General features: G+C 43.5%; 1 protein-coding gene across 12 annotated transcripts in view; it reads right to left on the bottom strand.

Annotated features, from left to right (window-relative positions):
* The window catches only part of CDK5RAP2 (CDK5 regulatory subunit associated protein 2), a 191,903-nt gene that overhangs the window by 75,128 nt on the left and 98,710 nt on the right, over positions 1–18,065 (bottom strand). For 6 of the 12 annotated variants that reach the window (XM_055271298.2, XM_055271295.2, XM_055271301.2 and 3 more), the window contains exons 15-17: positions 8,138–8,238; positions 2,511–2,641; positions 886–995 (exon numbers count right to left, since the gene is read on the bottom strand). In XM_055271298.2, the coding sequence (XP_055127273.1) occupies positions 886–995; positions 2,511–2,641; positions 8,138–8,238 (342 nt within the window). Of the gene's footprint in view, positions 1–885; positions 996–2,510; positions 2,642–4,632; positions 4,750–8,137; positions 8,239–18,065 lie in introns of all 12 variants that reach the window. The other 6 variants (XM_063636049.1, XM_055271296.2, XM_055271300.2 and 3 more) reach the window with 2 other exon arrangements.

Raw genomic sequence — 18,065 nt, 5'->3', positions numbered from 1 at the left:
TGGGCAAACTCCAAATTTGTCCTTCAAAACCCACTTCAAGTCTCACTTCTGCTGAGAAGCTTCCCCTGATCAGGTGAGCTCACCCCGCTATCTCCCATACAGGCAATTAGCCTCTCCTCTGCTATTTCTACACCTTGTACAGCTGCCCATACAGCAACCTTGCACCTCATATTGCAATTACTTGTTTACATGCCTGTCTCTTCTATCAGAATGTAAATTATTCCAAGACGGAAACTGAATCTCAGTTACACATACATGATAATTTTATAATAAATTATACGGTCTCAAACCTCCTATTCCTAACAATGTTTTTCAGAACCTTGAAACACTAAACCACTCTAACCATGTCACTGATCAACACATTGAAGAAACTTTCCAGTTTAAAAAAAGATTTATTGATCAAACCTGGAACGTTATTCATTCAAAATGCATCTATTATTAGCTCCTATATGTGTGCCAGGCAATGGGAAATCAGAAATAAGTAAGACATAATCACTAAGTTTAAGATGTTCACAGCCTAGCAAGGAAGTATAGACAAATAACCAGATAATTACAGATCAGTAAGAGAAGGACATCGATTTGGATTAGGTACAAAAAAAGAGGTGAACAGCCTGACGGAAAAGTGGCTAACTCTAAACTGAGGGGCCAGAGAGCTTTTCCTCAAGGAGATCAAGCCTGGCTGGGTTCTCAGGCCTGGGGAGTTTATCAGACATGAGGGAAGGTACTCCAGGTAACGGACACAGGAGGGGCACACACAACAAGGCAGAGGGGAGAGGGAGGAAGGAGAGGGGCCTTCAGAATCTTAACCTCTCATGAGGAACTCAAGATACAACAAACAATCTAACAAAAAGAAAAGAAAAGCACTAAAAGTTAATAGGTCAATACCTTTTTCTTAAGTTCTTCTTGAGAAAAATGTTCCACTTGAAACCGATTGTTTTCTTCAAGGCAAATACTTAGATAAGATGTTTGATCAATATAAAGTGAAAATGATTCTTCTGCCCAAAAAAAAAGGTAGGGAGGGGGAGGAGAAAAAGATTATCAGAAACAGATCCTCCCAAGACTGATCCCAGTGCAATCCATCCAAAGCAATGTGAATGGGGGAGGTGGGGCGGAAGGGAGCATAGTACACAGAGGGGACTTAAGGCACCACCTTTGGAGCAAAAGTAATTTTCCCTTTCTCAACAGGCTGATATTTCAATGTATGGTTTCATCGTAGGCCGTAGGTTTTCACTGTGGCCAACTGTGAATTATAATTTGCATATCAAGTATTGTGCCTGGAGACCATTCTGAATGGCACAAGAAAATGGTGATTTCAGTTTAAATGAGGGACTGATTCTGTTTAGGGGAAAATGCAGAAAAATTAGATGTGACCCTCAAGGGTAGAACTCAAGGGAGATAAAAGTGTCTGATCATTTTTTTTACTGGCCCCAGAGCCCTCATGGGAAACAAGCACACTAAGTGCAGAAAGTGCCTGCTAGTGCTAAGATAGAAGAATCTCTGGTCACCAATGTAAGGATCTGCTTCCTTTGCAGCAAAGGTCAATTCTAATAGGAAGGGGAGAAGTGGGGGGGTGGGGGGGAAGATGTGTGTATATGTGTACTGAGCAAGGCATATCCACAAACAGTATCTCATTTAACACACATGTGTAAGAGCTGATACATCTAAAATACAGTGCAGAATACTAGAAAGAGCTAGACTTAAAGGAAGATGCCCTGGCTCAAACCTGGGCACGTCAACCCCCAGCTGAGCCTTCGTTTCTTCATCTGTAAAATGAACTTAATACTTACTCTACCTAATGAGATGACTGTGAGGATCACAGGTGAAAAGTTAGGCGCCTAGCACTGTGCCTTGTACACAGCAGATGCTCAAGAGATGTCAAACCTAACCGCTGTTATTACCAATTTTTACCATATGTGTCAGCCACCAGGCTAGAGATACAGAAGGGAATCAGATACCAACCCAAACTTTAAAGGGCTCAAGTTCTACCAGGGGAGAGGGTCAAATCTTAATATTACTGAGATGAATACAGAAAACATAAGTCCCACAGGACCCTCATCTTGTAGCCCTCCCTTAATGCATATACAGCACTAAAAACAGTGCTTCAACCTGAAACAGCGTCTCATCCATATGTGTGTGCAGTCTTGGGCTCTCTGCAGTAGGTGCTGTGGTAGGCAGTACTCAGATGTTCTGGGCAGCGAGGGCTGCAATCCCCCAAAAAAGGGGATTGCAAGTGCCCAGGAATATTTGGAACTAGAAGTATCAAATGATGCAGAAAACAGTAGAGGCAGCAAGGAAGCAATCCTGCACCTGACCTTCTGCAGAATTTAGTACAACTTACTGGGCTCTTCTACTAGGAAGGCTAACATTAGCATGGTCACCACAAAAAGGATCTCCAAACGAAACCCCGTGTATGCTTCATCCCTTAACAAATATTTAGGACTCTCCTGAATTTCAGTCCATGCCCTCCAAGTGGAAAAACCAAAGAGAAGCACATACAATAAAGTGTGTACCTTCCCGCCTCCGAATTTCGCGGATCTGCTCCTCCAAGGTCTTCCGCAAATTCTGATATGAAAGCACATCCTGCTCCAGTTGCTTCCGCAGGGCAAAAATGTTGTTTAACTCAGCCTGCAGGTTGTTGATACTTGGTAAAACAAGACACCAGAAGTTTTAAAAAACAGACCTGTTTGCACTTTTAGATGCAAAGCCCAGAAAGCCTTCCTGTGATTTTTATGTCATTTGTGTTTTTTTCTGGTTATAAAAGTAAATAGAGGTTTACTATAGAGAATTTTAAATACAACAGTATAAAGAAAACAAAAATTACCATGCTCCTACTACCAACTAACACACGGCGGACTGTATTTCCTTCCAATCTTTTCCCCTATGCGTAATTCACATGGCTGAAATAATACTAGACATACAATGCTGATATGCATTCCCCGCTTCATAATTCCCTATATTTTTAGGAATTATTTGCAAATATCATTTTTAATGACTATATAATATTAAACCAGGTGAATATCCCACCACTTACTTTAACTCATCCCCTATTAGTGGATACTTGGGTCATTTCCAAATTTTTGCTATAGGTGTAACTAGGTGAAAATAATGTAATTCTCCAGTCCAGAATGTGTCTCTGTTCTCAACAATGCCCCAAGAGGGCTTGGGTATAGAAAGGGAGGCTCCCCAGGGCCTGAGTGTCACTTGGGCACCCAGGCTTCAGAAGAAAGGGAGACAGAGGACTCCTGCTGTGTTACTCCTCAAAAAAGTCATACTGGAAGTAAGGGTGGGGGACAGGTGGGAAGAGAAAAAAATAAAGGAAGAGTGAGTCAACAATAAGAAGGAAAAAAGGACTAATCTATTAGGGGCCAACAAAACTCCACTGTGGTGGGTTAACCACTCAGAAATGCATAGTATGAGTGGATGTTTATTCTGGGAGAGGAGATATAGTGCTAAGCTGTACAGAGAGCTTGCATGGACTAGAAGCCCAAAACCCAGAGGAGACCAAGAAAATGCACAACTCCCAGAATGTGCATTAATCTTGGGAAAACGTGTCCAATAGAACTTTCTCCAGTGATGGAAATGTTCTATATCTTCACTGTCAACTACAGTAGCCACTAGCTAAATGTGCCTATTAAGCATTTGAAATGTGGCTAATGTACCAAGGAACTGAATGTTTAATTTTATTAAACTTACAGTAAGTTTAAATGTAAATAGCCACATGGCTAGTGGCTACTGAACTGGACAGTGCGGATCCATAAGAACGGCTTTGGACTCCTACTGATGTGGAAATGGCAGAGATCAGAATCAGTTAAATCCAGCTCTCAGAAGAACAAGGAGACCCCAGCTGACATCTGAATGGCATAAATAATGCTTTACTGTGCATCTCTGTGCTTAAAGCCTTGTTTGACATCCAGGTTATTTTCTTAAGAAAGATTCCCAGCAATGCAATTACTGGGTCAAACTATATGAACATCTTTAAGACTACTGAAACACATTAACAAATCAGAAAGGCGTCTTTTTTAGATACCAAGAGATCATTCTCCATCCAGCATCTATGGTTCTCTAAAAATGTCCATCAATGCCATGAAATTATCTGCAAAAAATGAATGAATATGTGGATTTTTCTACAGAGAGGGCCTATAAGCTTTCATCAGATTTTTCAAAAGGGATCAATAGCCCCCGAATGGTTAGAGGCAATTGCTCTAAATATGTGTGCCAGACTCCTCAAAGAAGCCCCGCTTCTCCTTCAGAGACTTCCAGCTCCATCCATCGAACTGCACACATAAATCAACACACATTGGAAGGAAAATAAACCATTATGTCTAATCTTCTATGCTTGCTGCTTTGAGGACAGTTCATTGTGAAGCAGTCTTCACGCAAGGGAAAGGGCCCTACTAGCAACTTGTACCTAGTTCCATTTTAAGACAATCATAATGATCAATTTGTAAGGCTGATGAAAAACCTCACAGAGATGTCACAGCACAGCACTCACTTGGATGCAGTCATGCTGCAGAGGCATTTAACCAGGGAGAGAAAAAGAGACTGTTTTAGAGAAGCTCCTGTGATTAGGGATGGGGAAAGCTAACTGCTTCACTCCCTCTTCCATTTTATGACAAGGTAAGAAGTACACACCTGCTGCTCCTGTGTCTGTCATTTATGTTTTCCCAACTTGAGAATCTTTTCAAGGTGTGAGGAGTTGGGAGAACAAAAGGTGCTTCATTCAGAAAAAAAACAAAAACCTTCCTCTTCCTGGAATTGGGGCGGGGCAGACAGGAGCAGAAACAAGGAGTCAGAGAGATTGAAGCTCAAAATAGCACGCCACCACTACTGGGCAAGCCAGTTCAACTAACTGAGTCCTGATTTCCTCGTGCAAAATGGGGATAATAATACCTTTGCTTTGCGATTGTTTTGAGGAATAAATGAGATGTTACATGGGAAAGACATTAGGATGGGGCTAACATATATGAGATGCTCAACAAACATCATTTCCTTCCTTCCACATACTCCAACAACTCCCATACAGAAAATAATATTTACGAGCCAAGATTGCTGATTTTCATGAGTTACAGCAATGATAATCATCTGGAGATGATTTTGCCCCCACCTGCCAGGGGACATTTGGCCATGTCTGGAGACATTTTTGGTTGTTACAACTGGCATGGGAGGATCAGGTGTGCCGACCCTCCCATGGTAGAGGCCAGGGATTGTTAAACATCTTACAAAGCATAGGACATGCCCTCATGACAAAAAAATTATCCAGCCTCAAAGCCTCATACTGCTGAGGCTGAGAAATCCTGAGTTACAGGGAAACTGTGCTAGTCCTCAAGATGGGGAGTGTATCAGCAAGAACCTGGCTTGGAAGCCAAGACGACCTAAGCACTGATAATCCTTCACTGCGGAACACCAGGTGTCTTAGAATGTACATTTCCACTTCTGTAATTTGGGGATAATCCACCAACTTCTAAGTGCTGCTGTGAAGAATAAACAGTAAAAGTGAAAGGATCAGCCACATTCTTGCTCACAATGAGTTTCCTCCCTTCTTGACCTCCCTTTCCAGTTTTAATCACAGTACATCATCTGTCTCCAGGGTCATCCACCTTTCCTGCCAGTTTCCAGAGTGAACAGTGCTGGAGTTACAGAAGGGAGCTCTACCTTCCTTAGCCCACATTCTGCCCTCTGGATATGCCAAGGTCTGAGGATTCAAAAACTTCCTGTAAACTAAGTTTACGCATGATGGAATATTGAGCCATATGTAAGCTTTTCATGCTGTCGTTATTCTTAAGAAATCTTACCATTTACTGAGTGCTTACTACATGCCAGGAAGTATTAGGTCTTTACACAGTGTCCTCTCTAGTTTCAACACAACCCTGTAAAGTAGGTAGACATCTAAGTAGGTAGGTAAGTAGGCAGACCAGCCAATCTCAATTTCACAAACACACTGAGGCTCAGGGTGAGAAATTATTTACCCAAGAGCTCAGGGCTGCTGAGTGGCAGAGCTGAGATGTGGACCCAGGTCTATCTCCCACTAAATGTATTACAAGTCTGAAGATGAACAGGAAGGCTTTTAAGAATCCTTGTTAGTCCTGGTTAGTCTCTGTTAGTCCGAGTTAGCCCTGACCCGCCTCAGTCCCATCCAAGTTTTCATTCATTAAGAAAGAGCCTGTGAAACTAGGGAGCCCCTCACGAAGCTGAGAAGACTCAGGGGCAACCATATCCACCCACAAGGCCTCTCAGTACCCAGAATCAACCTGGCTCCTACCCAGAGAAGCTGCGCGATTGAAATGAAATGTGTCTACTCCCTCTGTGAGTTTCCACACATGACTCAACCCCCCGTGCCCCCCACCGCTTGCTCCCCCCACCCACCTCCCCCTACACCACTCGCCAAGTGAAAATGACCAGCAGCTGAGGTTTCTTGAAAAAACTCACTTTCAGAGAGCGACGCCTACTCCCAGAATTTCAGCAGCATGTTTTCATTTTCCCTAAACTCATTTCCTATGAAAAAATCTAGAAATTATCTCATAATTTAGAAGATCAACATGGCAGGGAGGGGCATTCCTGCACAGAACATTTCCCAAGTGCCTACTCTGTACCAGGCCCTGGGGAGCAGAGACAGTAAGGTGGGACCCCTGCCCTGAGGGAGCTCCAACACAGGTGAGGAGGCAGAGTAGGCACAGACGGCTACACAAGGTGACCTCCCCATGCAGGGCAGAAACACAGAGAGGCAACTGTTTTGGGGATTCGCTGGGCTGCCTGACAAAGGTAACATTCAAGCTAAATTCTAAAGGACTGGGAGGAGACAAAGTAGGGGAAAGGTTGGGAATAGAAGGGTAGGAAACACAGGTGAAGGTACAGGCAGGAACACACAGCCCAGGGAACGATAAAGAGCTCGCTATGGCGAGAGCAGAGGACATACGAGAGGGAGAAATGCGGGGTGATTCTTTTTTAACTTTTCATTATAGAAAATTTTAGACATATACAAAAGGAAAAAAAAAAAAAAAAAAAGCTACTGGTGAACCTCTCCCCCATCTACACATACCCAGCCCCAACAATCAGAGAGTCAGGGCCAATCTTGTTCTTTTGATATCCCCACCCACTTCCTCAGCTTCTGCACTGTTTGGAAATGAATCCCAGACATCATATCCTTTCAACTGTACCCATCCCACTGTGTAGAGAGCGGTGACCAACACCTGTAATGCCAGCACTTTGGGAGGCGGAGGTGGGTGGATCCTGAGGTCAGGAGATAGAGACCATCCTGGCTAACATGGTGAAACACCGTCTCTACTAAAAATGCAAAAAATTAGCCAGGCATGGTGGTACATGCCTGTAGTCCCAACTACTTGGGAGGCTGAGGCAGGAGAATCGCTTGAACCCGGGAGGTGGAGGTTGCAGTGAGCAGAGATCCTGCCACTGCACTCCAGCCTGGGCAACAGAGCAAGACTCCATCTCAAAAAAAAAAAAAAAAAAAAAAAGGATTTCTCAATTCTAAGAAATCTTGAGGCCAACCCTGCGTGTATAGATACGTGGACAGAGGCCCAGAGCAGCACCTGCCTGTGGACACAGAGCTAGAAAGTGGGAGAGCCAGGGCTAAAACAAGGCCTCTATCCTAGAGTTGGCTCTCCCCACCACAGCTTACTGGCAGCAACTCATTTCAGCAATTCTGCAGAGATAGGGAGACTTGTTTGAGTCCCAGGGTTCTGTCATTTGACATGTGTGTGACTTTGAGCAAGTCACTTACCCTATCTTAGTTTTCATAACTTTATAGAAAACAGGGATAGCATTACTATTACTTCACAGAAAGGCTGTGAGGATCACATGAGATAATACACATAGAAGCACTTTCTAAATATATAATAATTTTTAAAACTTGAGTAATCGTGATTTTAAAACCTGAGTAATCAATTTTGCTGCCAAAAATCAGACAATTCTTGATAGAAAACAGGTACATGTGACTATTAAATAAGGCAACCACCACCCAAGCTTTATAAGCTCCATAAGCAAACTGGCAGGGCTTTGCTGGCTTAGAGATCACCAGCACTGATTGAAGGGGTGGGTGCGTGGGTGCGTGCGTGCATGCATGCGTGTGTGCATGTGTGTGTGTTCGCATTCACATGTGTGATGTCCAGACAGAAACCCTTACCTGTCTGATTCCTGCAGAGATTTGACGAGATGGGTATAGATGTCCTGCTCTTTCTTTAAGACCTGAATCAGCTCTTCATAGTCTGATGATTGTTTCTTTTCCTGGAAATGACAATGGGCATTTGACATTAAGGGAAGAATTTTGAAAGAGTACAACCTTATATTATGCAAACATATGTAGCTAGTCCCGGTTTTTTTTTTTTTTTTTTGAGACAGAGTCTCGCTCTGTCGCCCAGGCTAGAGTGCAGTGGCGCACTCTCGGCTCACTGCAAGCTCCGCCTCGCGGGTTCACGCCATTCTCCTGCCTCAGCCTCTCCGAGTAGCTGGGACTACAGGCGCCCGCCACCTGAAGCCCCGTCTCTACTAAAAATACAAAAAATTAGCTAGTCCCAGTTTTTAAAACCAGACGAAGGTGAGAGGCCCTGTGCCTGGCTCTGGCTCAGGCCACAGTCAGAGAGCACCACCTTCAGGAGGAGTGGGGAATGACTGCCCATCACTCATCCCAGAACAAAAGCTGAGGGCTGAGCTTCCAATACTGCTTCCAACAGCTGCTAGGAAGACGCATCAGTTATGGGATTAGCCCATCATGAGACTGTCATCCCTCAGAGCTGCTGGTCATCGTTTTTACAACACTACAAAAAAATGTCTTTCCGTTCACTGTTGCTCCAAAGAAGAGAAATTCACAAACCAAAACCTGGCAAGTACTGGGGACTAGGGATTTAGTTACAGTCAAGTAGAAGAGGTCAACTGAGGCATTCTTGGGAGGCATCCAGAACACAGTGATGATGAAGAGATCTGAGTTGGATCTCTGCCACTTACTGGAGGTATGATCTTGGGTAAGTAGCTTAACAAAACTCTATGAGCTTCAGTCTCCTCATTTATGAAACGGGGATGTCATTTTATGAACTCACACTCACAAATGTGAAATGTTTTAATGTTCAAAATTTGGTTCTGCCACCTACCAGTTCTCAGACTCTGGGAAGTTACTTACTAGGAGCCTTGGTATTCTCACCTGTAAAACTGGTGGACAGTTACCACTGCCTTATGGAGTTATGGAGCAGATGAAAGATAAACTGTGTACTGTAAGGAACCAGGGATACCTGGAGAAATGGCTGATTCCCGTATTAGGACAAGGAAAATCAGGAACAATAAAAGATATGTGTATAGCATTTTATTGTGCCAAAAAATGAGGAAGTGCTCATAGAACAGTGGTTGCCAGGGGCTGGAGGGATGAGGATATGGGAGATGTTGGTGAAAGGGAACAAAGTTTTAGTTATGCAAGATGAATAAATTCCAGAGATGTAATACACAGCATGACGACTATATGTAACAATACCCTGGCCAGGCACAGTGGCTCACACCTATAATCCCAGCTCTGTGGGAGGCCAAGGCGGGGAAAATCACTTGAGTCCCAGAGTTCAAGACAAGCCTGGGCAACATAGTGAGACCCCGTCTCTACAAAAAAGTAAAAGATAAAAACATTCACTGGATATGGTCGCATGCGCCTATAGTCCCAGCTACTTGGGAGGCTAAGACAGGAGGATCCCCTGAGCCCAGAAGTTTGAGGCTGCAATGAGCTAGGATCATGCCACTGCACTGAAGCCTGGGCAACAGAGCAAGACCCTGAAATAAACAAACAAACAAACAAAAAATACTGTATTTTACACTTGAAATGTGCCAACAGGGTAGATCTTAGGTTTTTTCATCACAAAAAAAAAGGTAACAATGTGAGATGATAGATATGCCAATTAGTTTGATTATGGTGATCATTTCACAATGTATACATATATCAAAACATCTAGTGTACCTTAAATACATGCAATTTTAATTTGTCAATTATAACTCAAAGCTGAAAAAAATGTTTAAAGAAATGCTTAATGATGGAATGTTGTCAAAAGGACACACAGAGCCAGTTTGGAAAGGCTCCCACAAGCCAAATCTGGGATGATTTGAGCACTGAAATAATGAGTAATGGTTTATAACCCACTGATAATAACTGATAGTAACAGATTATAACCCACCAAATAAAACAGGAATTCATAAATTCATAACGATATGAATAGGAGGGAAAAAGAGTAGGTTTTTCTTTATAGAAAAATGATGACTAATAAATGTAGAAAAAATGATGGAATTAGAAAAATCACCCTTCGCCAACTATCACAGTAATAAATAATTCAGCCAAGAAACACAAAAGGATGCTAAAACTAGTAGGTAACAGTTTGAAGATCAAGATGTTTACATAGACTGAAAACACCTCCCCCAAAATACTTATTAAATACAAAGGGAAAAAAGCATAAATAGACAGTCAAGACACCTGGCAGACACTATCTTGATAAAGCTATCAAAGTTAGCATGGCCAGTAATGGGGCAAATCCAACTGTGTACTATCAGACAGGACACGATGAGAAGAACATAGCATCGCTACCGTGATATTCCTGCCAAAGATGCATAAACTGAATCAGCAAGAAAACACCAGACAGACAACCCAAACTGAACGGACATTCTACAGTATAACTGGCCTGGGCACTTCAAAAGTGTCAAGGTTATGAAAGTCAAGGAGAGATTTTAGAACTGTTCCAAAGTAAAGACTAAAAAATCAAGACTATTAAATGCAAGGCATGATCCTGAATAGGATCCTTTTGCTGCAAAGGGTGTTATTGAGACAACTGATGAAATTCAAATGAGTCTGAGGATTAGAAGGTAGCAATGAAGGAAATCAGTCTAGGCTAATTTCCTGTTTGTAGTGGCTGGGCTGAGGTTATACAGGAGAATGTTCCTGTTTATAAGAAATACACACTAGCACATTCAGAGGGGACAAGGCTTCACATTGGCAACTTTCTCTCAGAAGGCTCAGAAAAAATATAATCCTCTTATTTTAAAACTATTTCAAAATAAGAAAAAATGTTAAAATAAAGTTAATACACACAGAATATCCAGCACGATGCCTAGTACCAACTAAGTGCTCTCAAAATGCTGGAGGCGGATGTTCGGCTAGTGAAGAAATTGGGGCTGCAAACAGTCTTTGTAGTTCACGTTGACTTGCGTTTTCTCCTAAAGCTAAGATACCACCTACGACAGGGGTTTTCAACCTGATTAAAATCTACAGGCTGAAGGAATATGAGCAAGGGAAGAAAATTACATCTCTATTTCCACTAACCTCTAACTGAAATTTAGCACTACCTTCAATTATGAATTGAAGGAATACTGCTATTGCTACAAACCATAGTAATACTAGTGGTATTACCTTGACTTTGTCATCAAAAGAAATAGTTATTTTGTATATGTTGCAGATATCTCAAAATATTCATTCTTATCACTACTTCATAACTACAGTAGTTACTTATACTCACCACCATATCTTACTATTTAACATATTAATAAAGAAGCACCATTTCCATAGCATAATTTTTTTATATTTTGATAACCTAATTTCAAAATATTTGGTTTCCTTTAGAATCCTACACACATATTGTATGCATTTAAATATTTTTTCAAGATAGGGGTCTCTGGCTTCAGTAGATCGCCAAAAGGATGCAGAGGGCAAAAAAGGTGAAGAAGCCCTGATCCAGGAGAACACTATTGTGCTTCCAATCCTGACAAAACAAGGCCAAGGCACCACCTGTCAATTAAAGCTTTTAAATGCTAAACCACCAGTCTGGTCATGATAAGTTAGTCATCCAGACTGCTGGAAATGTCAGGCCCTTTTGTAAATGATGCCACATGTCACTGGCACAAGGAGTTCCCAAATGTCTTTTGTACACAACAACAGTATCATGTGGGATTCTCTCAGCTCCCACCTGCACACAACCACGTGTGCAGCCAGAGGACCTCAGAGAAGAGTGGGGAGGATTTAAAGAGGACATGAAGACCAAGGAGGCTCTTCAGGGCCAGTATGTCAGCCACCATGCTAAGTGCTTTCCAGGTATTTTCTCATTTAATCTTCACAACAACCCAATGTGCTTACGTGTTACTACACTCCCCATTTTAGAGATGAGGAAACTGACACACAAGGCTGTTCATGGTCAAGGTCAGGATGGTGAGGCCAGGTACGGGATTCAAGGCCCATGCTCTTCAGCCCACCAATCACTGCCCCAAAACAGATACCTTAAATATAATGCATCTGGGTGCTTGGCAAGAGTAACATCATCACTGTCAGCCACACAAAGGCCAGCCAAAGAAAATAAGAAAAGCCAGTAACAAAATAAGAAAATCTACTGTTTCCTGAACACCCAACATGAGGGGGGCAGTGATGATTAAGAGTGTGTGACTTTATGAACTAGGCGACCTTGAACAAGTTACTTAACCTCTCTGTATGTCAAGTCAATATTCTTTGTTTTCTTTCTTTTTTTTTTTTTTTTTGAGATAGAGTCTCTGTCTCCCAGGCTGGAGTGCAGTGGTGCAATCTCTGCTCACTGCAACCTCCACCTCCTGGGTTCAAGCAATTCTCCTGCCTCAGCCTCCCAAGTAGTTGGGACCACAGGCGCATGCCACCACACCCGGCTAATTTTTTGTATTTTAGTATAGACAGGGTTTCACCATGTTGCCCAGGCTGGTTGCAAACTCCTGAGCTCAGGCAATCCGCCCACCTGGGCTTCCCAAAGTGCTGGGATTACAGGCGTGAGCCACCATGCCTGGCCTGTATGTCAATATTCTTACCTCTAAGTAGTGGTAATAATTCTACATATGTCCTGGAGTGTTAAAGAGATTAAATGAGTTAATCCAGACAAAGTTCTCAGAATGATGCCTGGCTCGAAGCAAACACTTGATAAATGTCAGCTGTTACTATTATTCTTACGCTCCAAGTGCTATACTAGCTACGGACATATTATCTCTGGTTGCCACAGCATTCCAGGGAACTTCCCATTTTTCAGATGATGAAACTGAATCTCTGGGAGCAGAAGTAACTTGTTTGAGTCCACTAAGCTAATAACTGGTAAAGTCAGAATTTGTGCTTAAGTATGTAACTTCAAAGCCAACCAAGAAAAGTTGGGGGAAAAAACAATAAATATGGATTTCTGATGGATGGCACAGAGACTCCAGGAATGTATGCATGTGGGACCCAGTATCTTAACAGGACCTCTGCAGGCTGGCTCTTAGTCCTAGAGGAGGACAGCACACTGCCTGCCACACCAGGGACTGGATATCAGTTCAGGCTCTTTTCTTCTTTCTGGCAGCTATTCCAAAGATTCCTCAGAATTTTCAGGCCACCACTCTCCTCAGCTCCTGCCCTCCTCCCTTCCTCCTGCCCTCCTCCCTTCCTCCTGCCCTCCTCCCTTCCTCCTGCCCTCCTCCCTTCCTCCTGCCCTCCTCCCTTCCTCCCGCCCTCCCCCCTTCCTCCTGCCCTTGCATCTCAGTGGAACTGGGAAATCCCTCCATCAGAGTCCCAGGGGAATGCCTATCCCCCGAGACCCAGTGCTGTCCTTTACCACTATCCACTGGCACATTCCAGGGCACTTTACAGGATCTGCTCAGGCCAAACCTCATCAGGAAGCCCTTCCTTGACTGATAAAAATGCCCTCCTCCGGCCCCCAGAGCTGGGGTGCCAGCCACCTGTTTATAAGGCTGAGGGCTCCTGGCAAGCAACAGTGTCCTGAGCCAGGCACAGTGTCTGGCACAAATCAAACGCTGCCACAAATACTTGCTAAACTGATGATTAAGTAGGTAAGAGGGGAACTCAGAGACCGATATGAATCTTAAGAGCAGAGATTCCTGGGGATATTTTGCATAATGGAAGTCAGAGTGAGTCAACATCTTCCTAGAAGCAAATTGCTTACCCATGTTAAATAAATGAACTCTTTGAAGCCATTTGGGTCCCATTTCATCAATCACCTATTCCCCTGCGTTGAATCATGCCCCATTAGAATGAAGTCATTTGGCTCCCTCAGCAGAGCTGACAAACCAGTAGATATCCTCGGCACACAGGCAGGCGGCCAGGCTGCCCAGAGGGGAGTCATGAGAAGCACCTGCTCAGCAGCAGCAACCAACCCCCACTCTCCCCTCTCCACCCAGCCCCTCCAAACAAAAAGCAACCCAGACAGGAGGCCTCTCAGTGCAGAGAAGACTCATCACTGCCGCACATCTGCTGTGTGTCTGGCTCTGCGATGTGTTCTCCATGGCCCTTGGAACGACCACCCCGCTCATCGCATTCCCCTGCCTCACCTGAGAACTGTCCCTAAAACACAGGGGTGAGTCCCAGGAAGACTCCTCTCCTTTGTGACCCAGGCCCGGGCCCACTTGCTAAACCAGTACAGTTCTCTCCCAGGAACTGAGAGATTTAAACCAAGACACCAGACAGCTGGGAGTCTCTGGGTCTGTGTCATGTCAATGACAGAGCCCTAGAGCCTGGGACTTCCGCGATTGAGGTCCATGGTGCTGCCCCAGTTTCACCATCCCCAAAGCGTGGCAGCTCAAGTCTTGCCTGACATCTGTGACAGCCTCAAGTCTGCTCCCAATCAATATTCCCTTTCATGGTGGTTGTGCTCAAACTACCCAATGTGAGGTTCTGTGGCTTGCAACCAAAAGAACCTTAACAATCCACTTCCATTATTTCTAATCCTCTCAAAAGGCAGGCATGTAATTGCCCACTTCACAGATTAGGAAAGTGAGTTTCAGAGGCATTAAGAGAGCTGCCCAAGATCACAGAGCTAGTGAGTAGTAGGACTGGCATTCTGACACCAAAGCCGGGCATTTTCTACTTTACCATAGTTTCCTTAATGACTTGAAGGAAACACATGTAATGTGCAGACCACATCTAAAAGACAGCAGACATGTAACGAGAAGGCTTAATGGATCACTTCTTGGTAATCAAGGCAATTTAGAGGCCTGGTAGATAGACGGTGTCTATTTCAGTAGCTATGTCACAGCCCTGCAACAAAGACATTAATTTTAATACTCTGAAAATTCAGCAGCGATGTCCCAACCATGCCAATAACCAAGCTATGAATCTCCAGCTGCAGTCAGTTAAATATGGTCAGTGTGTTTTACTCTCTATTCTTCAATTCCCTAGTCATCTAGCATTGATTCTCAGGATCACACAATGATTAGAAGGAAAACAGACTGCCCAGAGTCTACGGAGACATGATCATAGCCTCAAGTTCTTTCTAGAAATGGGCAGAGGATAAATTCTAAACCAACACAAAATAGCCAAGGGCACAGCAGAATAAATTCACATTTTCTACAAAGAAAGAACTACGATCTGAAAAGCACACCTTTCTTGGGGCCGGGGGAGTGGGGGGTATGACTGTAAGGCTGCAACAGTTGGGATTTCTTAAAGTGACACCAGAAATTTACAATTCTTAAGTGATCACTTCAAATTCCTTTGTTGCTGTTGTTTTGGTTTTTTAAAGAGACTGGGTCTCAGCCAGGCACGGTGGCTCATGCCTGTAATCCCAGCAATTTGGGAGGATGAGGCAGGTGGATCACTTGAGGTCAGGAGTTTGAGACCAGCCTGGCCAACGTGGTGAAACCCTGTCTCTACCAAAACTACAAAAAAATTAGCCAGGCATGGTGGCACCATGCCTAGAATCCTAGATAGTTGGGAGGCTGGGATGGGTGAATCACTTGAACCTGGGAGGCAGAGGTTGCAGTGAGCCAAGATCATGTCACTGCACTCCAGCCTGGGTAACAGAGCAAGACTCTGTCTCAAAAAATAAATAAATAAATAAATAAATAAATAAAGTGACTGGGGCTCACTCTGTGACCCAGGCTGGAGTGCAGTGACACAATCGTAGTTCACTCCAGCCTCAAACTCCTGGGCTCAAGCAATCCTCTTGCCTCAGCCTCTTGAGTAGCTGGGACTACAGGCGTGCACCACTGTGCCAACCTAATTTTTATAATTTTTTTTTTTTTTTTTGTAGATGCTGGGGTCTTACTATGTTGCTCAGACTGGTCTCCAACTCCTGGCCTCAAGCAATCCTCCTGTCTCAGCCTCCCACAATGCTAGGATTACAGGTGTGAGCTATGATGCCTGGCCAGTAAATCTCTATCTACAATTTGCAATTCATCTTGTAGAACACAATTAAAGCCTTTGCTAAAATACTTAGGTATTTGACATAGTAATTATTTTTATTATACTTTAAGTTTTAGGGTACATGTGCAGAACGTGCAGGTTTGTTACATATATATACATGTGCCATGTTGGTGTGCTGCACCCATTAACTCGTCATTTAACATTAGGTATATCTCCTAATGCTATCTCTCCTCCCTGCCCCCACCCCACAACAGGCCCCAGGGTGTGATGTTCCCCTTCCTGTTGACACAGTAATTTAAATGTCACTGGGATCTGAATATTACCAAAATGCCCAGCCTGTAACTTTACATCTGTGGTCATATGAAGTACATCACCCAGCACAAAAAAACTAAAAACAAAATAAAACTGAAATTAAATTTTAAAATACGCAACCTGTCCAATAAATTCACAAACATTTTGTTCAACATTTAGATACTTTTTTTTTTTGAGAGGAGTCTCGCTGTCGCCAGGCTGGAGTGCAGTGGCACGATCTCGGCTCACTGCAACCTCTGCCTCCCAGGTTCAAGCAATTCTCCTGCCTCAGACTCCTGAGTAGCTGGGATTACAGGCATGCGCCACCACACCCAGCTAATTTTTGTATTTTTAGTAGAGATGGAGTTTCACCATGTTGGCCAGGATGGTCTCCATCTCTTGACCTTGTGATCCACCTGCCTCGGCCTCCTAAAGTGCTGGGATTACAGGAGATACTTTTTACATGACTAAAATGTGATTCAAAATAGCATTTTAGTTTAACTTACTTAATATATTCAAAGTAATGAAGGTATTTCCATCTAAAATAACCTGATGAGCTGCTATCTTGGTGTCAGACTATGCCTTATATTATAGGTTAATGTGAATCTTAGCCAACTAAAGTTGGTCAAAATCTAACTAAATGCTAGTTAGAATCACAAAATATTAGCCCTCTGAGATTTGGTTATAAGACTTGCCCCAGGTTACGTAAGTGAAATGACAGAGTCGACAGAGAGAAATCCAGGCCTCCAGATTGCTGGCCCAGCCCAAGGGCTCCACAAGTCCATGCTGACGCTCTCAAGAGAAACAGCAAAATGCAAATACACAAATGGTCAGAATTAAGAAACAGCTCCAACTGTTCAGCCAATGATACCCCCAGGACAAGCTCTGATACTGAGCTGATACACAGCACAGTGGCTAGTATTGGTTGCTAATATACTGAAATACTTCTACACCAGTTGGAAAATAAACCCTGGTCTATCCACTCCAACCACCCTAGCTGCCCTGGTCCCTCCCTAGGGACCTCCCCATGAGGTCCCTAGTAGTTTTTAAACTACAGGGTTGGTGCCTGGCACAGGAGCAGGCCTCCAGGTCCCCACTCCAGCCCTAGTGCCTGAGTCTTTTCTGAAGGCTGATGCCCATGCTGTACCAGTTGTTAATTATTTTGAGAATCACCCTTCACAAACCTGCAAGTCACAATCAGAGCCATTCATCAGAAAACTAATTTGCGTAAGAGTTCTCTATCTTCCAAATGTATGAACTTAATTTAAGTCAGGCTTTTCTTTAAAAAAAAAAAAAAAAAAACCTGGCCTACAGTTAATTCTTTTCCTTTCCTTTCCCATATCTGGCTGCCTGGTTGCATTATCCATTCATTCACTCAACAAATATTTACACAGCCAGGCAACAGGCTGAACATTGGGATTCGGAACATGTGCCAGTTCCCTACCCCAGAAGTGCCTGCCCATGGTGCTGTACAGGATCCCAGGTGAGGGGAAGCAGAAAGGTAGATCCTGTAACTCCAACACATAGAGTAAGTGCCATGATAGAGGGGTGTGTAAAGTGCTGTGAACCAGAGGAAAACGGACTCCAGAGAGAAGGTGACACTAAGATGGCACCTGCAGATGTTCAGGAGTTAGCATGTAAACAAGGAGGGAAAAATCATTCCAGGCAG

This window comes from Symphalangus syndactylus, chromosome 3 (genome assembly GCF_028878055.3).
Source record: "Symphalangus syndactylus isolate Jambi chromosome 3, NHGRI_mSymSyn1-v2.1_pri, whole genome shotgun sequence".
Taxonomy (NCBI): domain Eukaryota; kingdom Metazoa; phylum Chordata; class Mammalia; order Primates; family Hylobatidae; genus Symphalangus; species Symphalangus syndactylus.
Note: the sequence above shows the minus strand (reverse complement) of the source record. Positions and strands in the feature narration are given on the sequence as shown.